This window comes from Neodiprion virginianus, chromosome 6 (genome assembly GCF_021901495.1).
Source record: "Neodiprion virginianus isolate iyNeoVirg1 chromosome 6, iyNeoVirg1.1, whole genome shotgun sequence".
Taxonomy (NCBI): Eukaryota; Metazoa; Arthropoda; class Insecta; order Hymenoptera; family Diprionidae; genus Neodiprion; species Neodiprion virginianus.
Window position 1 is genome coordinate 27,712,146 of NC_060882.1, and position 24,819 is coordinate 27,736,964.

Consider the following 24,819-nt stretch of genomic DNA (forward strand, 5'->3'; position numbering starts at 1 on the left):
GCCAACAGCTTACCTGCCAAAAGAGATAAAGAGATAGAGGTATGCGATAAAGGGACGATCGATACTCTTCGAACGAATCGCAGCGGCATCTCTGAACTCCGCCAAGATCAAAGTCCTATCAAAAACCGCGTGGTCATATCAAAATATCAACTCTGAAGTGTCTGTACGTAGAAGAAATTTTATGACCTGTATTCGGTTGTGATTAACTCACACATCGAATGTCAAGATCAGATAACCGTCACTGTTCGCCGGATGACTCACGCGGTGCAAGTGCCTAGGGACTAGAATCGAATTTCTTGCAAAAGTGTAGAATCTGTGAATGGTAAGAAATCAAAATCGTCAAGAGTCATTTTTCAAGATCAAAGATTGTGCGACGGTAAATCCGGAGGTTGAAATCGGGTATTCCTGGTGCGTTCTACAGGTGTCTGCTCGATAAGCTGGTCAGGAGTACGAGGAGCACCCGAGTAGAAATCATTGATCGGATAAGAATCATTCGACGCACTACGGTACAATAGAAAGGTTGCGCAAGTGGGTTGAGCAAAGCGATCATCGACTACCGCAGGTACTTAACCGTGCCGGCATTGTTTCGGTCTGGCATTAGCCATTCCATGGGAGGTTCGGCATTTCCTAGCACGTCATCGCGGCAAGGTTCGCGTGTCAGTCATCAAAGTAGGAGGAGACGAGGGATGCAGGTAATGAATCAGGACCGCGAAGATCTTAGAGCGGTAAAATTATATCGCAGCGATGCGTGGAACCGAGCGATTTGGACACCGAAAAAGAGAAAGAATCAACCAAAGGAAAAAAGGAGACTCGAATTCCCCGGTAGTTATTGGAACCAGCGACGAAATCACCGATGTTACGGGATAATATCAAGCTCCGGTAAAAGTCGGGTAGATCCTCGAGGCGAGGAGGAACGGCGGGGGAAATTCCTCCTCGGGATTTCGCCGGTTTCGAAGCGGTGCAGTTTTTACTTTTAGGACATTCCGTTCGGCGTGCTCACCGCAAAACGTGCACGCGGGGCCCGGGCACGAGTGGGTAGTCGGTAATTACATAGGGCTGGCAGTTTGGCGAGTTCGCGAGGAGCCTCCCACTTAAACACCCTCCGCCCTCCCACCCTCCGACCGCCCCACCGCCCCTCATCACCCCCGTTCCAACTATTAAATATTAATGTGTATTTAAATAAACCGCCAGCAAACAAAGACGCTCACCCGCGATCATCCCGCGCAGCTCGCGTCCACTCTGTGTGGTTTTATACCGCGCGGCGTGACGCTAACGAGGGTTCGCAACTTTTGAAAACTGGCCTGGCACAGCCGGCGGACAGACAGACGAATTTCGCGCTAATACGCCCCCCTCCGATAAATTCGCAAACGAAAAAACTAAAATAAAAAATAAAAGAAAGAAGAAAAAATTCAGCCAGCGGCCACGCCGCCGGTGTGAGTGACATGCGCTCTAACGCGGTGATTAAAAATCGCGGATTACAGGCGGACGTTGTGATCTCGGCGGCGGCCGATTTTCAATCCTGGTCAACGATGGACCGCAATAGACTCTCGGAAGCTCGTTTAACAGAGGATGAAAAAACCGTGCCGACCCAGATAACCGCCGAGTTGGTTCGAGCGCCGAAGGTATACATGGGCGAGGGGAATTTGTACGAATGCGGCATATATTATGATAATTGTGAAATGATGAATTTATAATTTGCGCAAATGATGCGGCGGCTCGACGAATTGTCGGCATCGGAAATTACACACCGCCGCGTCTCGATACGTCCGCGCTCTCTTTCCTCCCCTGCCATCGCCGTAATATGCCTGCTGTGCAGGAATTTTGTATTCTTTATTTTTTTGCAGCCAATCTTCGAAAATTACTGTGAGAAAATGGCGAAAAACGCGGTATTATTTGCCTTGTTTAGCGAACCGCGATCCAGGTTGTAGCAGCCGTCTACCGGATGCAATATACGCTTCTTGGACCGAAGATGATGATCCTCCCCTCCCCTCCACTCCATTCATCGCGTTACCGTTGCGAAAATTTCCAATCGTACGTTCTTGCCGAAATTCGAGTAGGTATAATTCTCAGCCGCGAGCTACTGCCGCTCGTTTAATCGTCCGGTATAGTGATGTATTTAATGAATTTCAAATAGCAATGAAACGAGTATTAAAACTTTAACGACGTCGATAAACTGGCGCAACAAATTGATCGTAATTAGACGACGTGATAATAATCCGAGCCCACTCTCTCTCTCTCTCTCTTTCTCTCTCTCTCTCTCTACATACATGTATATCCCCGCAGAATGAGTCAGTCCTCGTCGCCGAAACGGCCGGTTCCGATCCACACAGAGAAATCTTCCTACATAACTTTGGGTGGCTTTCGGCATCTGCATACATGTATAGTCGGTCCAATATGCGCTGAAATAAGACGGCCATTCGGCAGATAAGATCACACGTGTCAGAGTACAACCGCCTATTTTACACCCAATAAAATGTTTCCGATTTCTTGAACACGAGCGGTTCCCCGCTGGCCCGAAGAAACCGGCTATCTTTGTTCAATCGAGTTTCGTGGGTTAGCCTTGTGCCGAGGTGAATGCCTCCGCGATTATAATAATCACCTTTCGACGCTACCGATCCGCTGATTCGTTTCTCCGAAACTAGACATCGATTCCAAGTGGATCCACGCTAGCTACGTTATTCCAATTTCATTACTCAATAGCAATTCGATAACTGATGATACAATGTGTCCAGTTGAAAATCGATCACAGCTTAATTTCGTACCGATGTCGTCGAAGATAGAAGCGAAGACAAGTGACAAAGGAACGATAAAAAATTCTACGGGAGTATGTAGGGGTCGATATTTCCATATATGTCGATACTGTGAGAACCTATATTTGCCGAACGCCGATACGAACAGCAACGCGCGTACGTGATATCGGGCAAATATTTACATCGGCTCAATTTTTTCCCACCTCTTCCTCCGGATGCTGGCACAACGTCACCGTAACGAGACGCCATGTATCGGTGACGTATCGTCTACGATCCGTTACATCTTTGCGGAGGGTATGACGAAGTGAGTAAAAATGTTACCCAACGCCCATGCCGCGGTCCGATTACGTTTCTGCATACCGCTACATCATCGCGTGCCCACTTGTTTGACACGAGGCGTTAACGGCGCTATTAATAGACCATGAAAGAGAGTCGTTAAAGTATGCGTGAAATTAAAAGGTCGCAACGGAAATCCTGGAAGTATGAATTGCGCCAATGCCGCGTGACGCAACCAGCGCGAAATCTTCGGCAATTTCCTTCACGGGCCACGAAAGAGTGACGCATCTCATCGTTGGCCTCTGCAGAGGCTAGAGTGAAATGGCCATTGGTAGAATTTGCCATCGCTGTACGGGAAGTTCTTTATTTTCATCGGTTAAAGTATTATTTCTGCGTTTCGTTCGATTCTACTTTCTATCACAACTACGCGGACCGAACTGCATGTCTGGGTTGAGGTCAATGCCACGACAGTCTCGTTATTAATCACACCTTCGGATCATGGCCTAGTTTTGTCTCGGTATTGGTCAGTTTTCTTGGGCACTATTACACCCGGGGACCCGGTACCGATCAATTTATCCGAGCCATTAGTTTACGGGAGGAAACGCGTTCTGACGCGTTACCGATACCGCGAGAATTTCTCGTACATCACTGCTGGAGTACAATACCGCTTTGTCCTGCACTTTGTCTTAACGATCTACTGTACGGGGGACCCACTTTCTTGTCTAGGTGTAGGCGGGCCGATGAGACTGGCTGAACTACGACCGGTTTCATTTTGGATCTCAAAACCGATGCCGGTATACCTTGCCGTGTAATTGTTTCGGTTCACGAGATCATCCGGATTGTTTTCCTCGAAGCGCCCCGGCCGAAATGGGACTTGGAAGTCCGATTAGCCAAATTGACCAAAAATATCTAACCTGTCATAATAAAAATCAGACCACTTTTATTAATATCAGTGATCACAGAGAGAGAGAGAGAAAGAAACATGAAAATAAATAAATAGCACAGAAGTCAGATACTATAAATTGAGATAAATTGGTTTTCATTGACATTCATGATTGAAGCGACCTTTTTTAATTTCTACAGGCATTTCCGCTTCGTATACCGCAGTCATGTACTATATTGGGGTTTTCGGAACCAGCTTATAGGTATTTACTGAAAGATGCAGATTGTGAGTTATAGCGGTTGATATATCGCAAAGATCGATAGATCCTAATTATTGTGGGAGTCGTAGTTTGCGTTTGAGTGTGTCGAAGCAGAGGCGAAAATATTGATCGTATCCAAGGAATATTTACCTCGAGGTCGGAGGCTTGGCCGGCACTGAATGAGTCAGCTGTCAGCGGGACTATCGGCGAATGAACAGGTGTATTCCGCGGTGAAATTTGCATTCGTTTAGCCCAAAGCAGATTGAATAAGGCGAGAGAATAAGGCGAAAAGCGATGAAGAAGGACGGTTGTAAAACAAGAATGAAAAATAAATTATGGTCTTAAAAAGCGAGAAATGCGAGAAACAGGACGTCGGCGACACGGAATGACGAACATTAGAAAAGAGAAACCTGCGGAATCCGACCTACCTCAAAACATAAATCGACACACAATTGAAAGATGAGAAACAACGTGCCCCGAAAGATATAAAGAAACTAAATTTATGCCGGGCTGTCGAGATACCGGTCTCCACTTTTCACCACCACAATTAATAGCATCGATTCAAACCATCGGGCTCCAAAGTCGCAACGAAATTCTTCACGGTATAATATTTCTGTCAAATAAATTTGTGCGGATGCTGTTTCGATTCGGGGAACGGTCTTGCTCTGTTCTCCATTTCTGATTTCTTATTTCGCGTTTGTCTCAATCTGGTTCCTAATTCTTTTGTGTCCTCAGATTTTTCCAACGATCTTCTGAAACATGAAATAACGCCGATCCAGTTCGGAAGTCAGATGCGGTATAACGCGTACGTGCGATAACGCGGATGTGGTAACGCGTGCGGGGCAGCAATTGCTCGACCAAGTGCGCGTGGCGAGCTGTGCAAGAACCGGATCTGTTCGGGGAAAACCCTGACCTTATCCTACCAAGACACCGATGGTAATTATGAAGACCGCAATTCGTTAAGTCCTGCTCCTACCTTATTTATTCTACAACCGCAGATAACGTCTGGAACACAGGCGAACTCGGAAATCATTTCCACCTTCTTTACTGTCCGCAAAACGACAAACGTCATTCGTCTAGTTCCGAGACTGTACCGGTCAATTCGATTAAAATGATCAATTCTACGCACTGATTGTCTTTAGGACATTCGGTGAAATTGATTCGACAAATCGGACGTAAACGAGCACTCTTAGAAACTTAAAGATTGAGCGAGGTATTCCTTACAGTCAGCAAATCACGCATCAACGCTCCCTAATGAAAGGGCTTGGTAATTTCCTTTATTCCTAAAGCGTACAACTCTGAGGTGAATGAAAATAATATTTTCCGGCAAAGCATGCGCGTGTACTCGGATGATTTTTAAATATACGGTACAATCCTCGAGACGTTGCATGGGAGGATACGCATCTCTCATACCAACCATCACCCTGCACCCCCCGTCAAATATGTACACGATGATTCTCACCCGTCGAACGGCGTGTCGCGCTTCGAAAGAGATTTACTATCTGCAAATATTTGAGGACACGTTTAGCGCTGGTCAAAAGTACACTGTGGCTGATCGAGGAGCGGGTGTCACTTTTTCTCGATAGTCGCGTTGCAGCGCAATTGCATCGACGGTACAGTAGGCGCTTTGCCACGCTTTCGGGGCTTTCCTCCGCTTGAATGGACAGGCTCGACCTACCCAACAACGCATTGTACGGGCACAACAGGCTCCAGGCACAGTCCGTAGGCAGGTAGTCGGTATCTCGATTCACCAGCCAAGACGCACTTCGTTTGTCAACGAAGCCCCTGCACCCCCCTTTCACCATCCGCGGCATAAACTCTCTTCAAGGAACAATAGTAGGTGAAGCTCGTTACGTCACTCTGGATACGTGTCGCTCTTTCCATCTATGGTGTCAGCGGTTCCGTCTTAACATTTATGTATGCTGCAATTATCGTCACGTCAGGGCTGCCGCGGTGTAGAAGTCGAAGCACCAGAAGACATCGGGATTATAACCGATGTCGAGCGGCGGTGCAAGTTGAAAATCAAAAGTCCTTGATGCTGGCATCGAGAAGGACGGGACTCCTGACGTAGGAACGTGTCGCGAAAATAGCTGCGGAATCCGGCCCATCTCCACTTGCTGACGACACGTTTCGTACGATTGCTATTCATGCATGAATATACCAGTTTCACGGACCGAAAGTGGGAGAGAGAGAAAGCAGCGATGAATGGTGCGAGTGCAGGTATACGTTTGGCGATGAGAAAGAAAGATCCTCGTGGATACCAGATATTACAGAGGCCTCGAAGTGCCTGTAGGTTGATCCAAATTATGCAGGTACCTGGTTATATTGTGTAATACGTGAATGAGAACGGCACGAATTACCGGCTCGAAAAGTTTCTTTGATATCCCAGCGGAATTTCAGCTCACCTTCATTCGTTGCAGATCATTGACTCACGAACAGGAGTTCGAGAGTTGGTTGACTCAGCGGTACGAGGTATCGATCCGTCTGCAGATTACCTGCGCATAGTCGTTCGATTCTCAAGGTGGAATAGTGTATAAATATATAAGGGATCAGCTGATATAAACTATCGATGAATTATTCCACGGCAAGTGTATCCTTCTGGTAAGGATACGATCTTGGGATTCGGCGGAATCCTGGTGCGGTTTTCTATTGTCTTTGAAGCTGCCGGGGCCCTTTGCGGTTTGATCTTTGGAGCTTATTGATCGATTGAATAATGGGATGTTTGGTCAGCTAGACAGAGCTGCAGGTTAGATCGGTGGTGTGATACCTGGGATCCTAAATCGCGGCCAATTTCTCTATACCTTCGATATTAGCGATGCCTAGGGGGCTTTGCCGGGACTGATTTATCAGCTGTAGAAAAATTAATACCGGGTCTATGTATTTTGTCGTACGATTAACGTGACGCAAGATTCGCGGCACGAAGAGGGGGCCGAAATCACGTCTCAGTCTCGGGATCAAATCCGGGCTCGCGAATGTGGGACGCACGCAATATTGCGCCGCATTGTGAATAATGTATTAAAGAACGCGGAGAACACTCGATAATCGAATACTAATTATGCCGATACACGCAAGAATATACATTGTGACGCTATCCCAGAAACCTGTCAATCCGAATCGCACGTTTGTTGTCGTTCGGCTGATAACGTTTGTTGTTCGTTTTATACTCGTTTTACTAGCCGATAGAAATACGTAATTGCGTTGCGTCAGCTCGCAGCGTAAAGCGGCGGCGGCCGCTACCGGGAGACCATAAAGTGCAAAAAGGCGCAGTCACTGAAATTCCTCCACTTGTTCAAAGTATCTGGAAAAATCTCCCGGTATGTCGATAAAATTATACTTCAGCATCGGGGCTCCGGGGAGTCCGAGACCAATCAACATTCTCCTTCCGTAAAGTGGTCAATTAAACCGAGGGAACACATCCCAAGGAAAGCTCTCGCGTACCGATATCCTTCAATGAAATTCGTACGACGTTCTTTCGACTCCTTTATTCCCTTCCGTTCTGCTTTGTTTCTTTATCCTTCGTTCTCCGGTAATAACTTATTTTTTGCTCGCGTCTCGATTGTGTTTTCATAATTCGTACAACTTGGAAAATTGAATGAATCCATTTTTCACAAGTTCGCAATTATACAATACGACTTTGAAGCGACTGCAATCTTCGAACAAGATCTCACGCCACTAAACTACGTCGAAGAAGTGATGCTGAGAAAATGTCATCACTGAAAAAAAAAAAAAAAAAAATCGACAACGGATTGCATATTTTAATTGAATCTGCACAAGGGATCAAGGAGCAAAGGAGTGCTGGTCCTTGGTGGTCCGATGCGTGTGTTGAAGCATGTTCGATTCAGGGAGTATAAAGACAGAGGCGAAAAGCGTAGATCTTCCTAGAACAAACCCTGTGGCAATTGGCGGGGTGGTCCCATGCTATGGGTGCGGTGCGAAAGAGCTCAGGGTTACACTTCGGTGGGTCCAGGATTCGGAGGAATTCACGATTGGCTTAGATTCCCACGGGGTGGCACGGAAGTGGCGTCGTTCTTGGCGCATCCCGTCATCGTCACACCGTTACAGCAAAAGGCATGCTTAGGGAGTTTGCGGTGCGACTCAATTTTTTTGTTCCCACCTCTTCTCCCTTTTTTCGACCAAAAATATTAATAAGTTACAGAGGGCTCGATAGGTTTCCAGGAACGAACATCTCCGGGTTCGCCCCGACACAATGGCTCGCTCCACGGGAGTCCCAACCCGGAGAATCTGCTCGACGAAGATTTGTCCGGATAGAGTTTGTCCCGTGGACACAGACTTCGGTCCTTCCCTGTTCCACCGAACGTCCAGCCGCCATCAGATAAACAAGCGTTTGAAAAAAACCGACGGATTCTTTGCTCTGGTTCGCACGCTTTATACCCTCCAAACTCAACGTCATCCGACCCTTATGCGGATGAGAATCGAAACCTCCGAAGGACCTGCCAACCTCGCGAGTAACGTGCTGAGACGGAAGACCTCGCCGTGACTGTGATTTTCGGGGCACTTTCACCAAGCATAACACCCTAGGTGCGTGCCATTTACGTCGGAGGGAATTACCCGGTCCTAATCCGAATTCCGTTCGACGTCGGCTAATTTCTTTAATTGACAAACCGTGTTCTCTGGATTATAAGGAGGTGTTACGGTCACCGATGCGTTATCACAATCGGCGTACAAGTCTGATTTCTCGTCAAATTTACACCCGGAGATAAACAGACCTTGAAGCTATACGAAACCGAACGACTCACGGGTTAATCATGACGCAATTAACACCTGTCCGAGCACCTGTTGAAGTGTCTGCAGGTAGAGGCTGCTTCCGTAAAAGCCGCATGCTCACGCGGGTGGGATACATCTCGGTGGATAATGATTCACTTTCCAATCGTTAGCTGACTTCAGCTCAAAGGCATCGGTAACACGCCAAAAACCGCGACATGTGTGACGCTCCAAACATCCGTTCATGCAGGCATTAGCGCTGAGTCAAATCGGGGGTTTCCTTACAAATTCCTGTAAGATCTCGACGCGTGGTATATGGCTAGCAGGTGGTCCACGGTGTTTACATCGTAGCGATAAACAGAGATGACGGCGACCCGGAGATCTGGAGCTGAGAGAAGAGATTCGTCCGACGATAATTGCCGGCCCTTTTCAGGTGGCTCGCTGCCGTTTGACACGTGTTAATCCAATGACGATTGACCCGAGTGGGGACCGAGTGGCTCGTGGAGAATCCACGCGGTATCGTTTTCCCGCTTGTGGGTACCGTTGACTTGTCGCAGTCTGAGAGCAGCTTCCGCAATGACTGCCAATGAAGCGGCTGCTTCCAGTGCTGACGTTCTATCAAAATTTCGCAAGAAATTTACTTGGTTGGACGTGGCCCGGCGCCTCGTCTGATTGGTGGAACCGCCCACGCCCAGCTTGGTTATATATTACTCTTGTACCACGCAGACTTCATTCATGTCTACGGTCTAGTCTATAGTCTCTCATTAATCCGATCCGGTGCCTCAATATTTCGGAGGCCAGTGTACGAGTATCGATCGAACGAACCTTGGCAGTTGACAGTTACATTTGCCAGTGGTAGAGTCAGTGTCCGTGGAATATTTGACTGCCAACCCTCGACGTCTTTGCCACCCTTGGATAAGCAACACACGGAGAATGCGATTCGGTAAGATGAAATACACTATACTGTATCAACCGCTTTACGAAATTGCAGCATGGGTTAGTTTGTCGACTAACATCGTTCGGAAGCCTCAACTTCTACTGTATCTTATCAGAAAACCGCGCATCGTGAACTTGCAGTGATAAAAGAATTCCAGGCACACTGAATACGCGATTGCGAAGAAAAAATAATCCTTTTTTATCCCAATTTTGTGTCCTCGTCATGTTTGCCCGCATCTTTATTTAAATTTGATCGAACATTGCGTGAAGATTACCGAATGATAACGATTGCGGCACGTAATTATCGCCGGGTTACTGGAATTGATTGCTATCCATAAAGAGATAATTTTTTACTATCCAAGAATCCATATTCAAGCATTTCACCGTGACCTTATTTTCGACAATAACATGTCTGAACAGATTTTTAGTTGTTCATCAGGGTGTGTTTCCGCTGAGTATTATTTAACGGCTAAGCGCGAAATTGCAGGAGCGTTGTGCGATCTTTGGACTTCGTAAATAACTGATAGAAAGTAAAATACCTACACTGACATTATCTAGCAATGAATCGGGCACTTGGCGCCTAGCGTGGCATCTTCGGGGTTCCGCGTACCAGACTGTCGTGAAGATATTAATCAATCGATTACCTATCGATAAAAGGCACGGTTTCTCTGACAGTGACGTGATTGAAATGGTATTTCGCATTCTTGGGTAACTCGAGTATGAATATTACGCTTAAAACGCGGGGGGGGGGGGGGGGAGGCTAATTAATTACCAACATACGAAGAGTCTCATCTCAATTTAGCGAACAACAATGTCACGCGAAAACTCGAACTATTTCGCGATCCACAATTAAATTATCCACTGTGAACTTCTGAGACGGTAAGTTCTAAGAGTCGCGGTACGGCTTCCGTTTCCGGTTTTCTGTTCGATCGCGACATGCTATAAGGAAAGAGGATAAAATCGACATTATATGTGATACGTATATCATATAAAATGTTGGGCGGTATTGCTAGAGTAGAATTTTATCCTGATAGTGAATAAAAATAAAACCAGTAAAGGAAAGTACGATTTTATATTTATAAATTTACACGTGCTCGTGTACAGCGATAAAATGTGGAGATATAGTCGCGCGACTGGTGATTGAAATTAACAAACCGCGAAGGGAGTTTTCCTTGATGGCAGTGACGACATTCCCACTTTATAAAAATTCTGTAGAAACTAATCATCCGATGATGATTGTCTACCGAGTTCGCTGTGGTTGCCGGTACTTATCGCTTGTTCTTGGTGGCGTGAGATTCCTTATGTAACGCCAAATGAGGCAGCTTATTACTATAACGTCCGGAAATTTACCAACGAATTACTTGAAAATGTGAATGGTAAAGAATCACGTGCAAGAGGTGTGCCCTTAAGTGTTAGCACTTTACTATGCGCTGGGCCTCTCTTGGTCTTGATGGTCTGCAGCCGAAGCAAGGAATTATACGCACTCTCTGCTCCTCCTTAAACACCTTCGATGCTTTTGATGTTTACTCGAATTGTTTGCGGCCAATTATTGTTCTGTGCCTCGCGGCGCTTGTGAATATATCTTAAGCCGTTGCGTCCTCTTATGAGTTATAGGTTTTGCATATTTGCTTTGAAATCCATTTTCCTCTTTGTTTTTGCTTATTTACACTGCGGGAATTAGATTCTCACGACTTTTGATCGTCTTCTGCTCATTGTAAGCGAAGTAAATTAAAAAGATGAAAAAGAAAGCTAAGTGGAGGAAAATCGTCAAACGACAATGCGATTTCTCCGTTTCCGTGAAATGATATTTATCTCGTTTTTATACAAGCTCCTTGCGGCATGTGTGGTGAGAATGAGTTCATCGCCGACACTACCGTGGTTGACAAATTTATACACACAAGAATTAATTTCCACCGATACGTAGGATTCTTACATTCCCAATTAGTCGTTCACGCGAACCCGAGAGCAGAGAAAGTATAGGTACTCAAACGGCTCGTGAAGTCGAAGAAGAATTTATACGCAGTTATCGCTTCTTCCGGCAGAAGACTGCAGGAGGATTATTTAGTCCAGTTAAATCTCACCGCAATTGCGCAAAGCTATTCACAACTCCGACTTATCACGCTCCTCAGTTTTCTTTGTATTAAATAATCCCGTACGTCATAAAAGTGACAAATAACCCGAAGCAACTGCTTATCGTTCCAATTCCGATGAGTTCTTACCGCACGTCATTGTCTTCGGACGAATTCTCGTGATCAGCAAGACTGTCATCAGGAACTTGGGAAATGAGGCGTTGCAGCATAAAACCGCGACGATGATTTCAATGCCGCAGTATTGGCGCTTTGCAGCGTTGGAAGATTTTTACACGAGGTGAATTTGTCGCTCGATCAATTCGATAGCAGCCAGTCAATAAGTCCGTTCAATCACAGACTCGAATCGTTCGACGTCCCTGTTAATTGGCATCGAACAAGACGACGCTGGGTGCCTTCCAGCATAATGACGGAAGAAAAGTGACACGAGAAGTACGGAGTTGGTTTTGGGCCCGTGGCCCCACTTTCTGCCCCCGGTCAATTGATCACGAGGCTAAAATAATCCATGACTAATTCCCCGGCGGGGCGCTCCGGTGTAGCTAGTTTATAACTATTTCTATTTCAACGTTTTGTCATCTGGCCGTGTGGCTTCACCTGTCACATCGGTCGCCGTCGCCGGAGAGACGCGTTATCAGTGACGTAAGTCTTATTCCTTCCCGGTCTCTTATCTCAGAGAGAACCTCTCTCCGTTACTTTATCCTATCTAGCTCGTTTATACCGCAAGCTCTCGCTCACCAATGTCGCATTGCCAGAGCAGCGACCACATCTTCTTACACTTCCTCTTTTCTCGCATATTGTTGACGTTTTTTTCCTTATCTCTCTCCTTCTCTCTCTGCCTCTCCCTTAGCTTCTCTCGTTCCTTTGGAACACCGCTAATTGGATCACCGCATCGCGTAATTAGTCTTGGTACAGATTTCCTCTCTCGTTTTCCCAGCCGCTAGCGATCCCTAATTTGCGAGAGTGGCTGATCTTTTCTTACGCGTTTATAGCTCCTTCGGTGAAATTTAGAAAATCTGAAGCTTCGGTTTTCGTGTGACGGCTTAATTAGCCACGTAACATCGGCGCCGCGGGTGACGTCGCAGATTTATTGGATTCCTCGAGGGGTTTCGTTCTAAGTGGATGCTCGTAAGCCACACCGACGCTACCAGGTTAATTGTTTTTCACCAATATTGATCTAATCGTAAATTTTTCGGCAGATAACGCGTTACGCGTGTACCCAATTTCCATAACGCTGCGTACTACTGTCTACAGTGCCACAAAAAACACAGTTACACTTACATTAGTCATATCGCCGCTATTCAGAAGCAATCTCTGCCTGGCTTTTAGTTTTGACATCGAACAACACTAAAATGGAAACAAATAAACGGTGTGTAGATAAATTAACGCCACTTTGGGCCCCGGGCGTGACCGCCAGGTTCAACCTTTAAGTGCATTTTTAACAATATTCTCTTTACTTTGTAATATCCGTTTATATACCAACGTATTTTCACTGTATGTACACGGTAACTAATCCATGTTGCAATAAATTGTGTAGCAACTTGAGCAAAAATTGTGATCCACGATGACTCGGTTCAAATTCGACGTGTCGCTTCAACGAGTCTAGCCATCACAAAATTATCTCTGACTGTATATATTGGGCCACTAGGACGACTCGAGTATCAGAGGAGAACCAACCAGTTGACATAAAAATCTTTGATCGTTCTGTGACCCGCATACGGTTCTTGGCTCTGGGATTATCGGATCGAAATCTCCCGCTCAGATATTGCAGCGAGAGAAATATAGGGAAGGAAAAAAAAATAGTTGAGCAAGACAAAGTTTCCCCACTATCAATAATACCAAACAAACATCGAGCAAGGGAAATCACGGCGATTCTTGAGTCATGCGGATGAGAGAGCAGCGGCGGCTCGACGAAGACCACAGCTGTAATCAATTCACCGGGTTTGAAACGCGACAATTATCAAGGTATCCAACAAGAGCGTGCAACATCGTGGCTGCGCCTCGACGGCGTGTTGTTCGTTGTTTAATAATACGTACCTGTAATGAAATTACGCTGCCCCCGGGGGTCCGGTATCCCCCCTCGCGAGGGCGGCGTGTGTGTGACGAGGCGGCGGCGCGAGGGGGAACGGGGGCGGAGGAGGGAGCGAGAAGAGAGGAAGCTGGAGGGAGAGAAGAGGACCCGATCGGTCGCTCCGAGTGAGTTGGCAGTGAGTTAAGCGAGTCTGGCGCGCGCCCGGCTCAGTCACCACGAGATCGTCTTGCCGAATGGTCAAGTCGCGCCTTTTCAAATCTGTATCACGTCACAGACGCGCCAGCATCGTGGCCTCCTTTAAAAAACGGAAGCGAAGGAGAAAGGATTTTTCTGAAATTTGAAAATTTAAAGAACAAAGAACTACCGGAAATCGGCAAATATCGTGCCGAAATTTGGGCGAAAAATATAGAGGAAAGATCGAGGGACGCGGTTCACCGATCTCTCGATCCTTGACGCCATATTTCGGTGACAGGGGCGCGTTGAAATCGGCAATAAATCGAAAGAAAACCACCCGAAAGTGCGCTGGGAAATCGCGGCCGCAGTAAATGGTATCGGGAATCGGTTGGAGTTGAGTGAAAATCGCCACCTGAGGTGCAAAGATCGATCGCCATTGGCGAAAAATGTGGACATTTCTGCTTCGCTGTTACGTGTCAATAACGTCGATCTGAGCACGGAGGCGGTTGACTTTGGTGTGATTTAAAAGAAAAAACTGAAACTTTTGCACGTACGTGGATGAGAGAAAATAGCGTAAATAATAGAGCGACCATCCCTCGTGGATCACCGAGCGCCCCAGTGGATGCGGCGGAGTCTAAATCACCCCAAGAGGATTAAGCGACGCCGAAAAAGCGACGCTCCTGCGACAGAAGGACCTGCGAGAGATGAGCTTCGCTTTGCTGGTGGCTGGAGCATACGCCCTTGCCACACTAAGGCGGTGTGTGTACATTGTTAAATCTTATCCTTAGCTAATTGCATAGTTTTAATAATAAGCGTACTTTTCGTCGCTCCCCCTTGGTTTTGATTTCTCTAATTGCGCCGAATCGCTAATCGCCAGCGAATTTATAATTCGATATATGACGGGATAAACGCGTGCGGTACAAGGTGTCGAAATGACAGGTGCAGGTATGATGGCGAGCGGTATCAACTCTGCCGCAGTTTCTTTTATACATCCGTGCTGAAATTCTTGCGATGAAAGTTATAGACGCCGCTGCAGGTATATAATAACGTATATAGATGTATGTGTATGTATACCACGCAGATTATACATTTATCATCAACGTAAAAAGTCAATAAAATCTCGAAGAAAGGTAGAAAAATGGTAGGATAAAACCGCGGGTCTCTTGGCTGTAGAATGTGCGTAGAACCGGGCAGCTCGAAAACGACACGATCCGCTTTTACCCGATAAACGATACACAATACACGTATAATCTTCTACGACGAAATTGTATGGGCCCTCCATGTAATAAATATTTATCGACATAATTTGGTTGCGTGTAACTAGCGCATGGCTGGGCCAGGGGCAACGGACCAATTAGTGGGGGGGAAAAGAACGACGCGTAATTTTACTACGACCTTTCGGTTTCTTAGTTACGCCGTGAAACCACCTGATTAGCAATTCGCACAGGTACCGGCAATCCCTGTAATTTGAAACCGGAATCTAGGGTCAACGCGGTTCCTCCGTGCCTACTCGGCCGCACCGCGTCCTGCGTCTCAAACAACTTTTCCTTCGAGTTACAAATTTACTCCTGTTTCTGTATTTTTTATTGTTTTTCTTCGTTTTTTGTTATCTTTCTATTTAGCCGGTCTTCTTCCACCCAACAGATCAACGGTGATACGCGAAACGTCATTGCCTCGTATCAGGCTGAAACGTCTATTTTTTTTTATCGTAGCCCGATCACGATAAGCGTGATTCGTCATTGCTATAAGAGCGCATTACGGAACGACTCGTTACGTAAGAGTAAAAATTGTAACATTTTCAAGTACGCGTCGACGTTACTAATTTACGAAATCGGTAGTGAGGTACGCGCGCAACCGCGTCGAGTGATACGTAATGGTTAATTAACAACGGCCCGAACTTGTCTTTCCTTATCGATCGAGGTCGCGTTAACTATCTCTTCGCTGTACGATCTGATACTCTAGATAAGACGCGGGTACCTAACAGTTTTCCATACGCTTCACCGATTGGCCGTATTTTTACAACGAAATTTAGTAAACGAGTGACTAAGCCATAACTGAGTCAGTGTCGGTGTTTATTTGGCTTCGGTCTCGGAAGTAGCATAGGCGCCTAGAGAGGAATACCATCTCATCGTCCTCGTTGTTTATACTCGCAGCAAGCAACCTGCGGCGAACGATCGCGATGCGTGAAGAGTGAAACGTTCGTCACCTTTTCGACAACTTTGGGTCCACGCTTCGCTCGCCGATGAAATAATTTACGAAGGTATCGGATGAAAGCGAACGGGTCAATTACTAGTTTCGACGGAAGACGAAACGCGGGATCGATTCTCCGTCGACGATAAGACGGGCAGGGAACGGCGATAAATGATTGAATAAATTTCTGTCGGACCGATCGCTTGTGTGCGGAGGTACGACGAGGCGTGGGCGCGCATAAAACGACGGCAACACTCGAGGGGCTCTCCTCCGGTACCGTATGACAAATCACATGATTACTTAAAACAACGAAATATCGTCCGTGGTGTAAAGAGACGTATGTGGATGCGCGCGGACGAGTGCGGTGTGTGCCCGGAGTAAACGGGCGTGTTTGCTCGAGGCCCATCATCACGGAGGCCCTTTTCCTCACGGCGCAAGTCACAACACACTAGTAAAGTTACAAAGCAAAGGCAAACATATCCGAAGATGGGCCTTAACCAGTTTATCAAACAACCGGCCCGGCGTGCCGGCCTCCGGGGTCCGGGGCCCGGCCTAAAACCACCGCAGGACCAGGGCGTCCAGTCAGTCAGTCTCGCGCGCCGCAACGGCGGCTCGTATGTCGGGGTTAGCAAGGTGATCATCGCCTCCCGGGTGGGCATCCGCTCTCCATCTCGTCGGCCAAACCCTTGTTATACTCAACTTCGGAATCCGGGCTATTACAGGCACGCGCTTATGCAGGTGGTGCGCTCCCGGCTCTTGCGCTGCTTCTTCGAGCTCGACTTTTCGCCACGCGACCCTTCGCCGATCCCGTTTCGTCATGCGCGCCGCGTCGAAGGGCTAAGGGACAAGGCTTCGACGCCATTCGGGTTATCGAGTGTGAAACCCTAGACGGATGGAAGGACTTTTCTCCGAGTACCGATACCTGTCACATAAACTGCGCAAAAGCGTCTACCAAAGATTCGCATGTGTTACAGTGACTAATTCCACGGACACTTATGACCGTCGTTTCAATTGTACAACATAATTAATTCACTACAACTACAGGACGATGTTCTACACGGTATCGGACAAATCCTCATTCCACGTGCGAGTTCTTAGTCTACCCTTTTCTCAGTTTAACACGATGTAGTCCGACCGATTTTAGGCTCCGATTGATGTGTGACCCAATTTGGCCAACTTGGTTGTACAGAGTTCTTAAGCTACGCAATGTCGAGTCGCTCGTTTCTCAAATCCGGGGAACAAGATCATCTGGTTTTACGTAAGGAACAATCTTCACGAGACTGGGTCGCGGACCCATAAGTATCCCTCCATTTGTCAATCGAGCATCTGTGCGCATGCAGGCACAGAAATAGACACGAGCTTTTTGTCGCGTCAGATTCCCGTTTTATCCCCGACTTGTCACATCGGCGAAGATTTAAAACCATGCCTACCGTTGGTTCTGTCTTTTTGCGCGTAACGGCCAGTCCGCGGCAACATCGAGTTCACCGCGGTGGATGATCGTTTTCTGAAGAATTCTTACAGCCTACTCGTAGAGAATATAATGCCACGATAATAGCTCCGCAGTGTGAATAAAACATCTCCCAGGGTCCACCGGAAATCCGTTCTCCTTGCCGAGATTTCAAGTCGCCATTTTGACTCCCCAAGTCCGAAGGAGACTCCGACAAGGGAGGAGGCCTTTCGGGTCTGTCTGGGCCTGTGCAATGACCGAGTTTGAGTTCATCGGGGTTCACGGAGCGGGAGAGCCACGTACGTGCGTGTGGGACAGGCGGGCCACTCCACCGTGAAATGAAAATATTATGCCACCGCATACTCGGAGGTCCCGATGCAGGTTGACAAGGGTGCCGTGGCCGTGCGTTCGGCGCGTCTGTGTGAGCGAGGCATCGCCGTGCCGACGATGATGAACCCGGAGGGTGCGGAGGGTGCGGAGGGCGCCGCTCTCCGAGAGTCAGGCGCAATCCGGTGAACACCAGCCGTGTAAAAGCACATCTACGTGTCGCCGCGGTAGTAAAGATTAAAGCTATGGGATCGTTAACGTAACACGAGTTGTCGTTAAAAAGCGAAAAAGGGAAAATAAAGGCCCCGAGAGGCGCCCCCTTCGTTTATTAATGCTACTTACATTATCGCTGGTTAAGACACGCGAGCGTTTATACGACATTTCGAACGGCCGCTGCTCTTCGAAGATATTTTTGTTGTACCAGAAGCCAGATTCAAAAATTGATGATTGTTACATTGAACATAGTAATGAGAAAATTATCGTTTTCTTTTTTTCCTCCGTGTCAGTTGTTCGGATTATTTTGGAGCAGTAAAGGCAGTTTACACTCAAGGCTTGACGAATACACAAACCTGACGAGTCTTCCTCGTCAAATTTTTTCACCGATCTTTCATCGCTTTCGTCTTACGATTGCAATACTTTGAGCATGACCACGCCGAGGAGAGTTTTAGATTTTTTTTTTCTTTTTTTCATAATTACCAACATGCTCCTGCGAATCGAGGGTCAGAAATACTTGCTGGTGGTACAGCAACGTCGACCGGAGCGGAGGGCAACTTTTTGCGACAATTTGTTAATCGGAGCTTTCAATGCGTACCTACTTGGTGCGCGCATACCAGGCGAACCGGGGAGGTGGCTGCACAAGTATGCGGGAAAACCGGGCCGTAAATAAATTCTGTTTCATAAATTTCTGTCAAGACTTGACGATCTCTCGCGGCTGTTCATCGTACCTTTTACATTTAACAAAGCGGTATTTGACGAGGAAGAAGAATCCACGCTGATCCGACGGTGCGCACACTCCGGCTTAATGGGCGGGAGCGCGAAAAAGATTCCGACGAATCGTCGACGTCGAGACGGAGGCGTGAGACGCCGTCCGGGTCGGTGCCGATATTAGTGATTAGACCACCGGGACCGCGAGGTCGGGTATCGAATGTCGTTCGCCGAAAGGAGCGGGAGATCTTAGGGGGCGCGTTCGAGGTATACCGATAAGTAGACAGAGACGTAATCGGTTTCGTCAACGTCGTCGGAGGTCCGTTGCGCAGGCGACGAGACGCTGACGAGGCGCTGAGTCCTCCGCCATTGGGAGAAGCAATGTTTAAATTACGGGGACCGGAGCGAGCGGCTTTACGACCTCTGGCCAACGGCGTCGTCGCAATCAACCCGAGATACCGTCCCTGTCATCGATTTCCGGTCGCGATATTGCGCGCCCCGCGCCGCGGAAGCGCCCAACTGCAATTACTGAAACGGCCGAGCGTCGGACAAATCGATGGGCGTGTTCGAGCTCTCGATTATTATACCTGCGTATACAGACCCCGTTGAGCTGTGAGAAATCGGCAGTCATCCGTGACTCTGTGTTGGAGTTGCGAAAAATTGCAATGGCTAAACGCTTTCAGCTGTGAGGCTACCGTCCCGGTCGTAAAGTCGAGAGGCTGCGGTCGCTCGCCAACGGCTCCTAGAATCGAACGTGACGCTGATGGCACGGCAACCGTTGCGCCAGCCACGGTGCGAAATGACCGTCGAGGGTCAACTATTTACCTGGTTTTTTTTTTTTGTTTTGTTTTTTTTTCATTACCATTTTTTCTAGGTTCGAAAGTACCGCAGGGAATTGCTCCGCAAGAATACCGAGACGACAGTCGAAGATTTCCGGTCCCCGTTTCGGTTTTTGTAAACACACCGCGGTGTCCGGAGATTAGGTGGAATCGGAGGCAAATATACTGTAACATGAGGCAATTGCCGCGCGTGTTTTCGAAATTTGTACATATATATTGGGTGTATGTACCTACTCGGAGGTATGCCCACTTATTACCCACGTGTACGGCTAACATTGGGTATAAATTATGCATCGTACATATTGGTGGAGAGCCGAAAGCAGGATCGACCGTCGGCGGAATAGTTGGTTACAAGAGATCGGCGCGCGCTTATTTCGTTTGGTTTGTTGATAGAGTGCCGGTAAATATATGTGTCAGTACGGTAATGATATTTGCACCGAACCGGGCGGCGTAGTCGTTACTCGGCGTTGTTCGCGGTGCAGCGGCGTCGGCTGTCACCTCTGGAAATAAATGATACGTGACGTCAGCTCCTGACATCACTGATCCATATCTTCGTTCTTGACACCGCGCGCTCTGGCTGAGCGATTCGATCCTCGGCACGTACTCGTAGTCAGCAGGTTGTCCGACCACCGACGATCTCAAGGGAGTCCAGGTGAAGAGAGAGGCTATCCAGCGACGCGAGAGGAGGACCAGCAACCAGCCCACGGTCCGCGATGTGGGCGTGGGGAGTCCCGGTGCGGTACCAGACGACGTGCAAATCTGCACGCAACACGCGTGCGAAACCTGTGTGGAGCGGGACGACCCATTGTGCACGTGCTCCTCGCCTCCTCGAGGCTCTCACGCGGATTACCAACTTGACGAAGTGAAAAAGCCTAGCCACGGGGTTCAGGAGACGGGGTTGTCCTCTTCTGGCTCCTACAAATTTCTCGTTGCTGTTCCAAACGTTGTGCAACGTTCGGTTCGACGGCATGTGGAGAAAGCGCTTCAGAGTCCAGGTGTCGCGATACGCGCTGACGCGGCCCACCATTTTCTTCGTCTTCTTCATCTTCTTGGACGACCCGCAGCGGTGAACCGCAAACCGCGACGAAGCTCATCTCGCTTTATGGAATTAAGAGAGACACCCTCTCTCGAGGTTGCAGTTCTCAACTGAACCCGGCGTCGAAGGCGAGTCTTTTTCGAAGGCCCTAGAAAATACACTCAATTGCGCAACGCACCCACGCCTCCATCTCACAATGCGATTCCTCCGCCCTCGCGCTTCGAATAGGAAGTAGGCTGCCCGCCGGGGACTAGAATTTATTGTGCAATTTACCACTCGTTCGCTTCGCGTTGCATCTTAGCTGCAGTGCAGGACACGCGATCATTCGCCGTCGCAAATCACCTCCTCGAAAACCCTTTTTCTCCGTTTCTCGATTCTCATCCACCGTGGATAATCCTCGTACGGATTCGCGACAGGGCGCGTAATTCGGTACGGTGCCACGGGCGATAATTACCTTCGGCAATTGATCCGTCGAACGATTCGACACGTCCGTGGCGTCGGTTTGGCCCTTTAAGCTTGAACCTCGAACGAGGTCCCCGCCACAAGAACAACACTGTGCCAAAAATGCGATCCGACTTTAAAAATTCGTTCACCCTGAGCTGCCCAAGTTCAGGGTTGCTCGATTTGACAGCTTGTACAGTATACCTAAGACTAAAATTCACGCCCCTCTAATCCCGGTCGGACTGATCCTCGAACGCCTTTTCTTCTTTCGTTTCAGATTCCGTGGCGCAAACGGCCACTCTAACGACCTTCGCGTTGTTCCTGACCTCGAGCCTGACGCCACTTTCGGCAGCCCCAGCAGGCCTCGGCCACGCTGAGATGCGGGAGGAGCCCTGGATCCACTCCTGTGGTGCACCGGTCACCGACAGTCCGAACCAAAGACACAACCTCTACCGGACCCTGAAGCGGGTCCACACGCAGTTCAAAGTGGCCTGGGACTACTTCCACGCGAAGAACGACATCGCGCAGATATACTCGAAGGTGAGTGCTGCGTTGGAGGGAATTACCTCGCGAACGCGACACGAGGCTTCGCGCGCAGTGTTCCGTTGTCGAGGATATAGGGTGTCCGCATCATGCGGAGCGAGATAGCGCGTTGACACAGCTCAATTCCGCCTCGCCGAGGCTACTAAATGACAGCAATTATTGTTTTGTCTACGGCCGGTCCCAACCGGCGCAGAGCCGTATTTTGTTCAGGCCTTTTTATCATTCCTGAGCTCGTGGAGCGCGCACGGACTCGTCGGTTCGGGCCCGATGAATGCAGCCTCAGGCTCTTCTCTGCGAGTCTTGACTACAACCGCGGTATCTTGTTCCTCGTTGCAGGTGACCAAAGAATTGAAGACCCAGTATAGCCTCCCCTGGCTACCGAAGGGACAGCTTGAATGGTATCACAAGGAGGCCTGGTGCCTCGAGAAGGCGAAGAAGGCTCAGATCGCGCTCCCCAAACTGCACGACACCCTTCAGAGATTCGCCATCACCTTTTATCACCTCAAGTCCTTCGAGCTGGACTCCCATTTCAACACAAACGCCAGGGGGAAGAGAAACAAAATCATCGAGGCCATGTACCACAATATTATCAGAGTAAGTAACGGCGACAACTTCTTTGCTTTGTTCGGGAAAGGTCCTTTTCTCCAACAGGAAAATGGGCGCCCGCTTCCCAGCCGATCGGCGCTTCTGACAAATGCTTTTCACCGAATTACAGATGCTCTGCGAAGTGGAGACGGCGATAGTCATCCTTGGTATCGAGTTGCCGTCCTCCTACGAGGCGGCGATAGTCACCGAGAGTCCGGACTGGACGGAAAAGGGCGACTTCACGCGAATGCTGGTGCAAGACAGCGGCGTGATCCAACTTTACAAGGGGTTCCTGAGGGATTGGATCGTGGCGTTCTCGAACCTGGCTGCAACGCTGAAGGACACGAAAGTCTGTGATCCGTTGAACCCTCCACCCCTGGAAACAATCAGGAGGAGGAATAAACAGGGGAAGAAGGGGAAGAACGTCAGGGTGCAGAAGCCGGGCCGTCGGAACAGACGTCCCGGTCAAGGCCGAGGGCAGAGAAGGGGTTCCCGGAGGAAGTTGACCGGGAACAAACAGAGGAAAACTGAGTAAATTTTCCTCCTCCCGCTTCTTCTTTTTCCTTATCCTCGTCCTGTTCTTCGCCTTTTTATTTTTCTCGTTCTTCTTACAAGACACCTCGCTAAGTACGTGACGACACGAATTCGTGCGAGGAAATTTAATTCTGGCGGGAAGATGGACGTGTTAAAATATTTTCGTTCGCGGAACAATTATGATCGTAAATTATTCTCACCGCGATATAAGACTACGAATTTCACTTATTTTCGCCAATTATTTATTTCATTTTAACTTATAACCGATCATTTTATGATAAAATTATCACAACTAGCTTAACGATTTTCAATCCTCAGTCCTGACCAGAAGGGAGTTACTCTTCTACCTCTTTTTTCTTTTTATTCCTTCGAAACGTTGTTTTCAATAGAATAGAAACGAAAACGAAGAAAACAAAGAAAAAAATAAACAAAAACCCCAGGACTAGAGACCAGTATTACGAGATCTACTTCAAAGTGAAACAGTATTAATGTACTTATTGAATGACAATTAGTACGGTAAATAATATAGTAATGATATTAATGGTTCCAGACATTTCAGTCAGCGAATTTGAATACATCTTCAAAAATATAGGCGGATTTATCAATAATAGCATTAAAAGTGACGTGCCAATTATCAACTAGGTGTAAGATTAAATATTGATTTAGTAATCTGTCCAAAATTCGTCATGACTTGTGCTGTAACGCGGCTTCTGCGTTACCGGTAAAAAAAAAAAATTTTTTATTTTGCTGAATTCTCATTTATAGAGCGTAGATTGATATCGTTGTATATATTTTAGATTGTAAAACTATTTATTCAAGCCCTAGCTTTAAACTAAGCGATGCTTAAATTAGTAAGCTGTGATATCAGAACGTACGTGAACGTACAAAGTTCCTACGTTTTATACGTATATAGAAAATGTCAATAACACTGTAATGTAATTCTTCATGTTTCTCGTCGTTCATCCGAACAGAAATTGAAAACTCCTGTTCCATCATTTTTCCAATCACCAAGGACACAAATCTCAACTCGTTCAATGCATTACAATATATTCTAAATAGACACTTAATTATTCACCTAAATCGGTAGTTACTCACCGAAGCCTTTTAAATACCAAACTAAGCGTACAATTCCTTATTATTTGATTAAATTAATCGAAAGCAAATTTATTGCTACTGCAAAGATAAAAGTGCAATTTAGAAAAAGAATTTAGATATTCAAATTCGACAGATGTAAACCGCTAGATTTGTTTTTAAAAAATAGTGATTTTAGGCCTTAGAAAAGTCTCACAATTGTGCCTTAACGAACGTCCGACAAAACAAATGGATCTATCAACCTAGGATAAAAATTATGTATACGCTCAAAAGTCGTTAAGCAGTTAGAGATATTTTCATACACCCTCTCAATGTACGTGTAATATACTCGTACATCAATTTCCAATGTATATATAATAATACTTTGCGTAATTCGTAATGTACTTATAGCAATTACTATTGTAACAATATTTCTTCGTACATAATATTTTATAAATCTAGAACCACTTTAATCGCTACCGACTTGATGTACTATATAAGTATTTATACGAATTATTATTCTAACTATTATTATTATTTTAAATTTTTTACAATACCAAGTATTTCGTCACATATATTTATTGGGCCTGAAAACTTACGTAACACATACGTCTATAATTATTACTTATTTATTATGCATATATCACGTTACCATCGCATATATTTATTTTCATTCCTTTACATTATTATACAATGATTTTTTATCATATTTTTCTTCGATTGCATTTTGTATAATAAATTTGATGTTTTGTATGAATTTCTTTTT

The 24,819-nt window shown here is 47.0% G+C and overlaps 1 protein-coding gene across 1 annotated transcript; it reads left to right on the forward strand.

Annotated features, from left to right (window-relative positions):
* The first annotated feature begins 14,161 nt into the window (after nucleotides 1-14,161).
* LOC124307288 (uncharacterized) lies at nucleotides 14,162-24,768 on the forward strand. The gene is made up of 4 exons (XM_046768808.1): nucleotides 14,162-14,875; nucleotides 21,598-21,860; nucleotides 22,200-22,457; nucleotides 22,579-24,768. Exons 1-4 carry the CDS (start codon nucleotides 14,821-14,823, stop codon nucleotides 22,981-22,983), a joined length of 981 nt encoding a protein of 326 aa, XP_046624764.1. The 5' UTR covers nucleotides 14,162-14,820; the 3' UTR covers nucleotides 22,984-24,768.
* The last annotated feature ends 51 nt before the right edge of the window (nucleotides 24,769-24,819 follow it).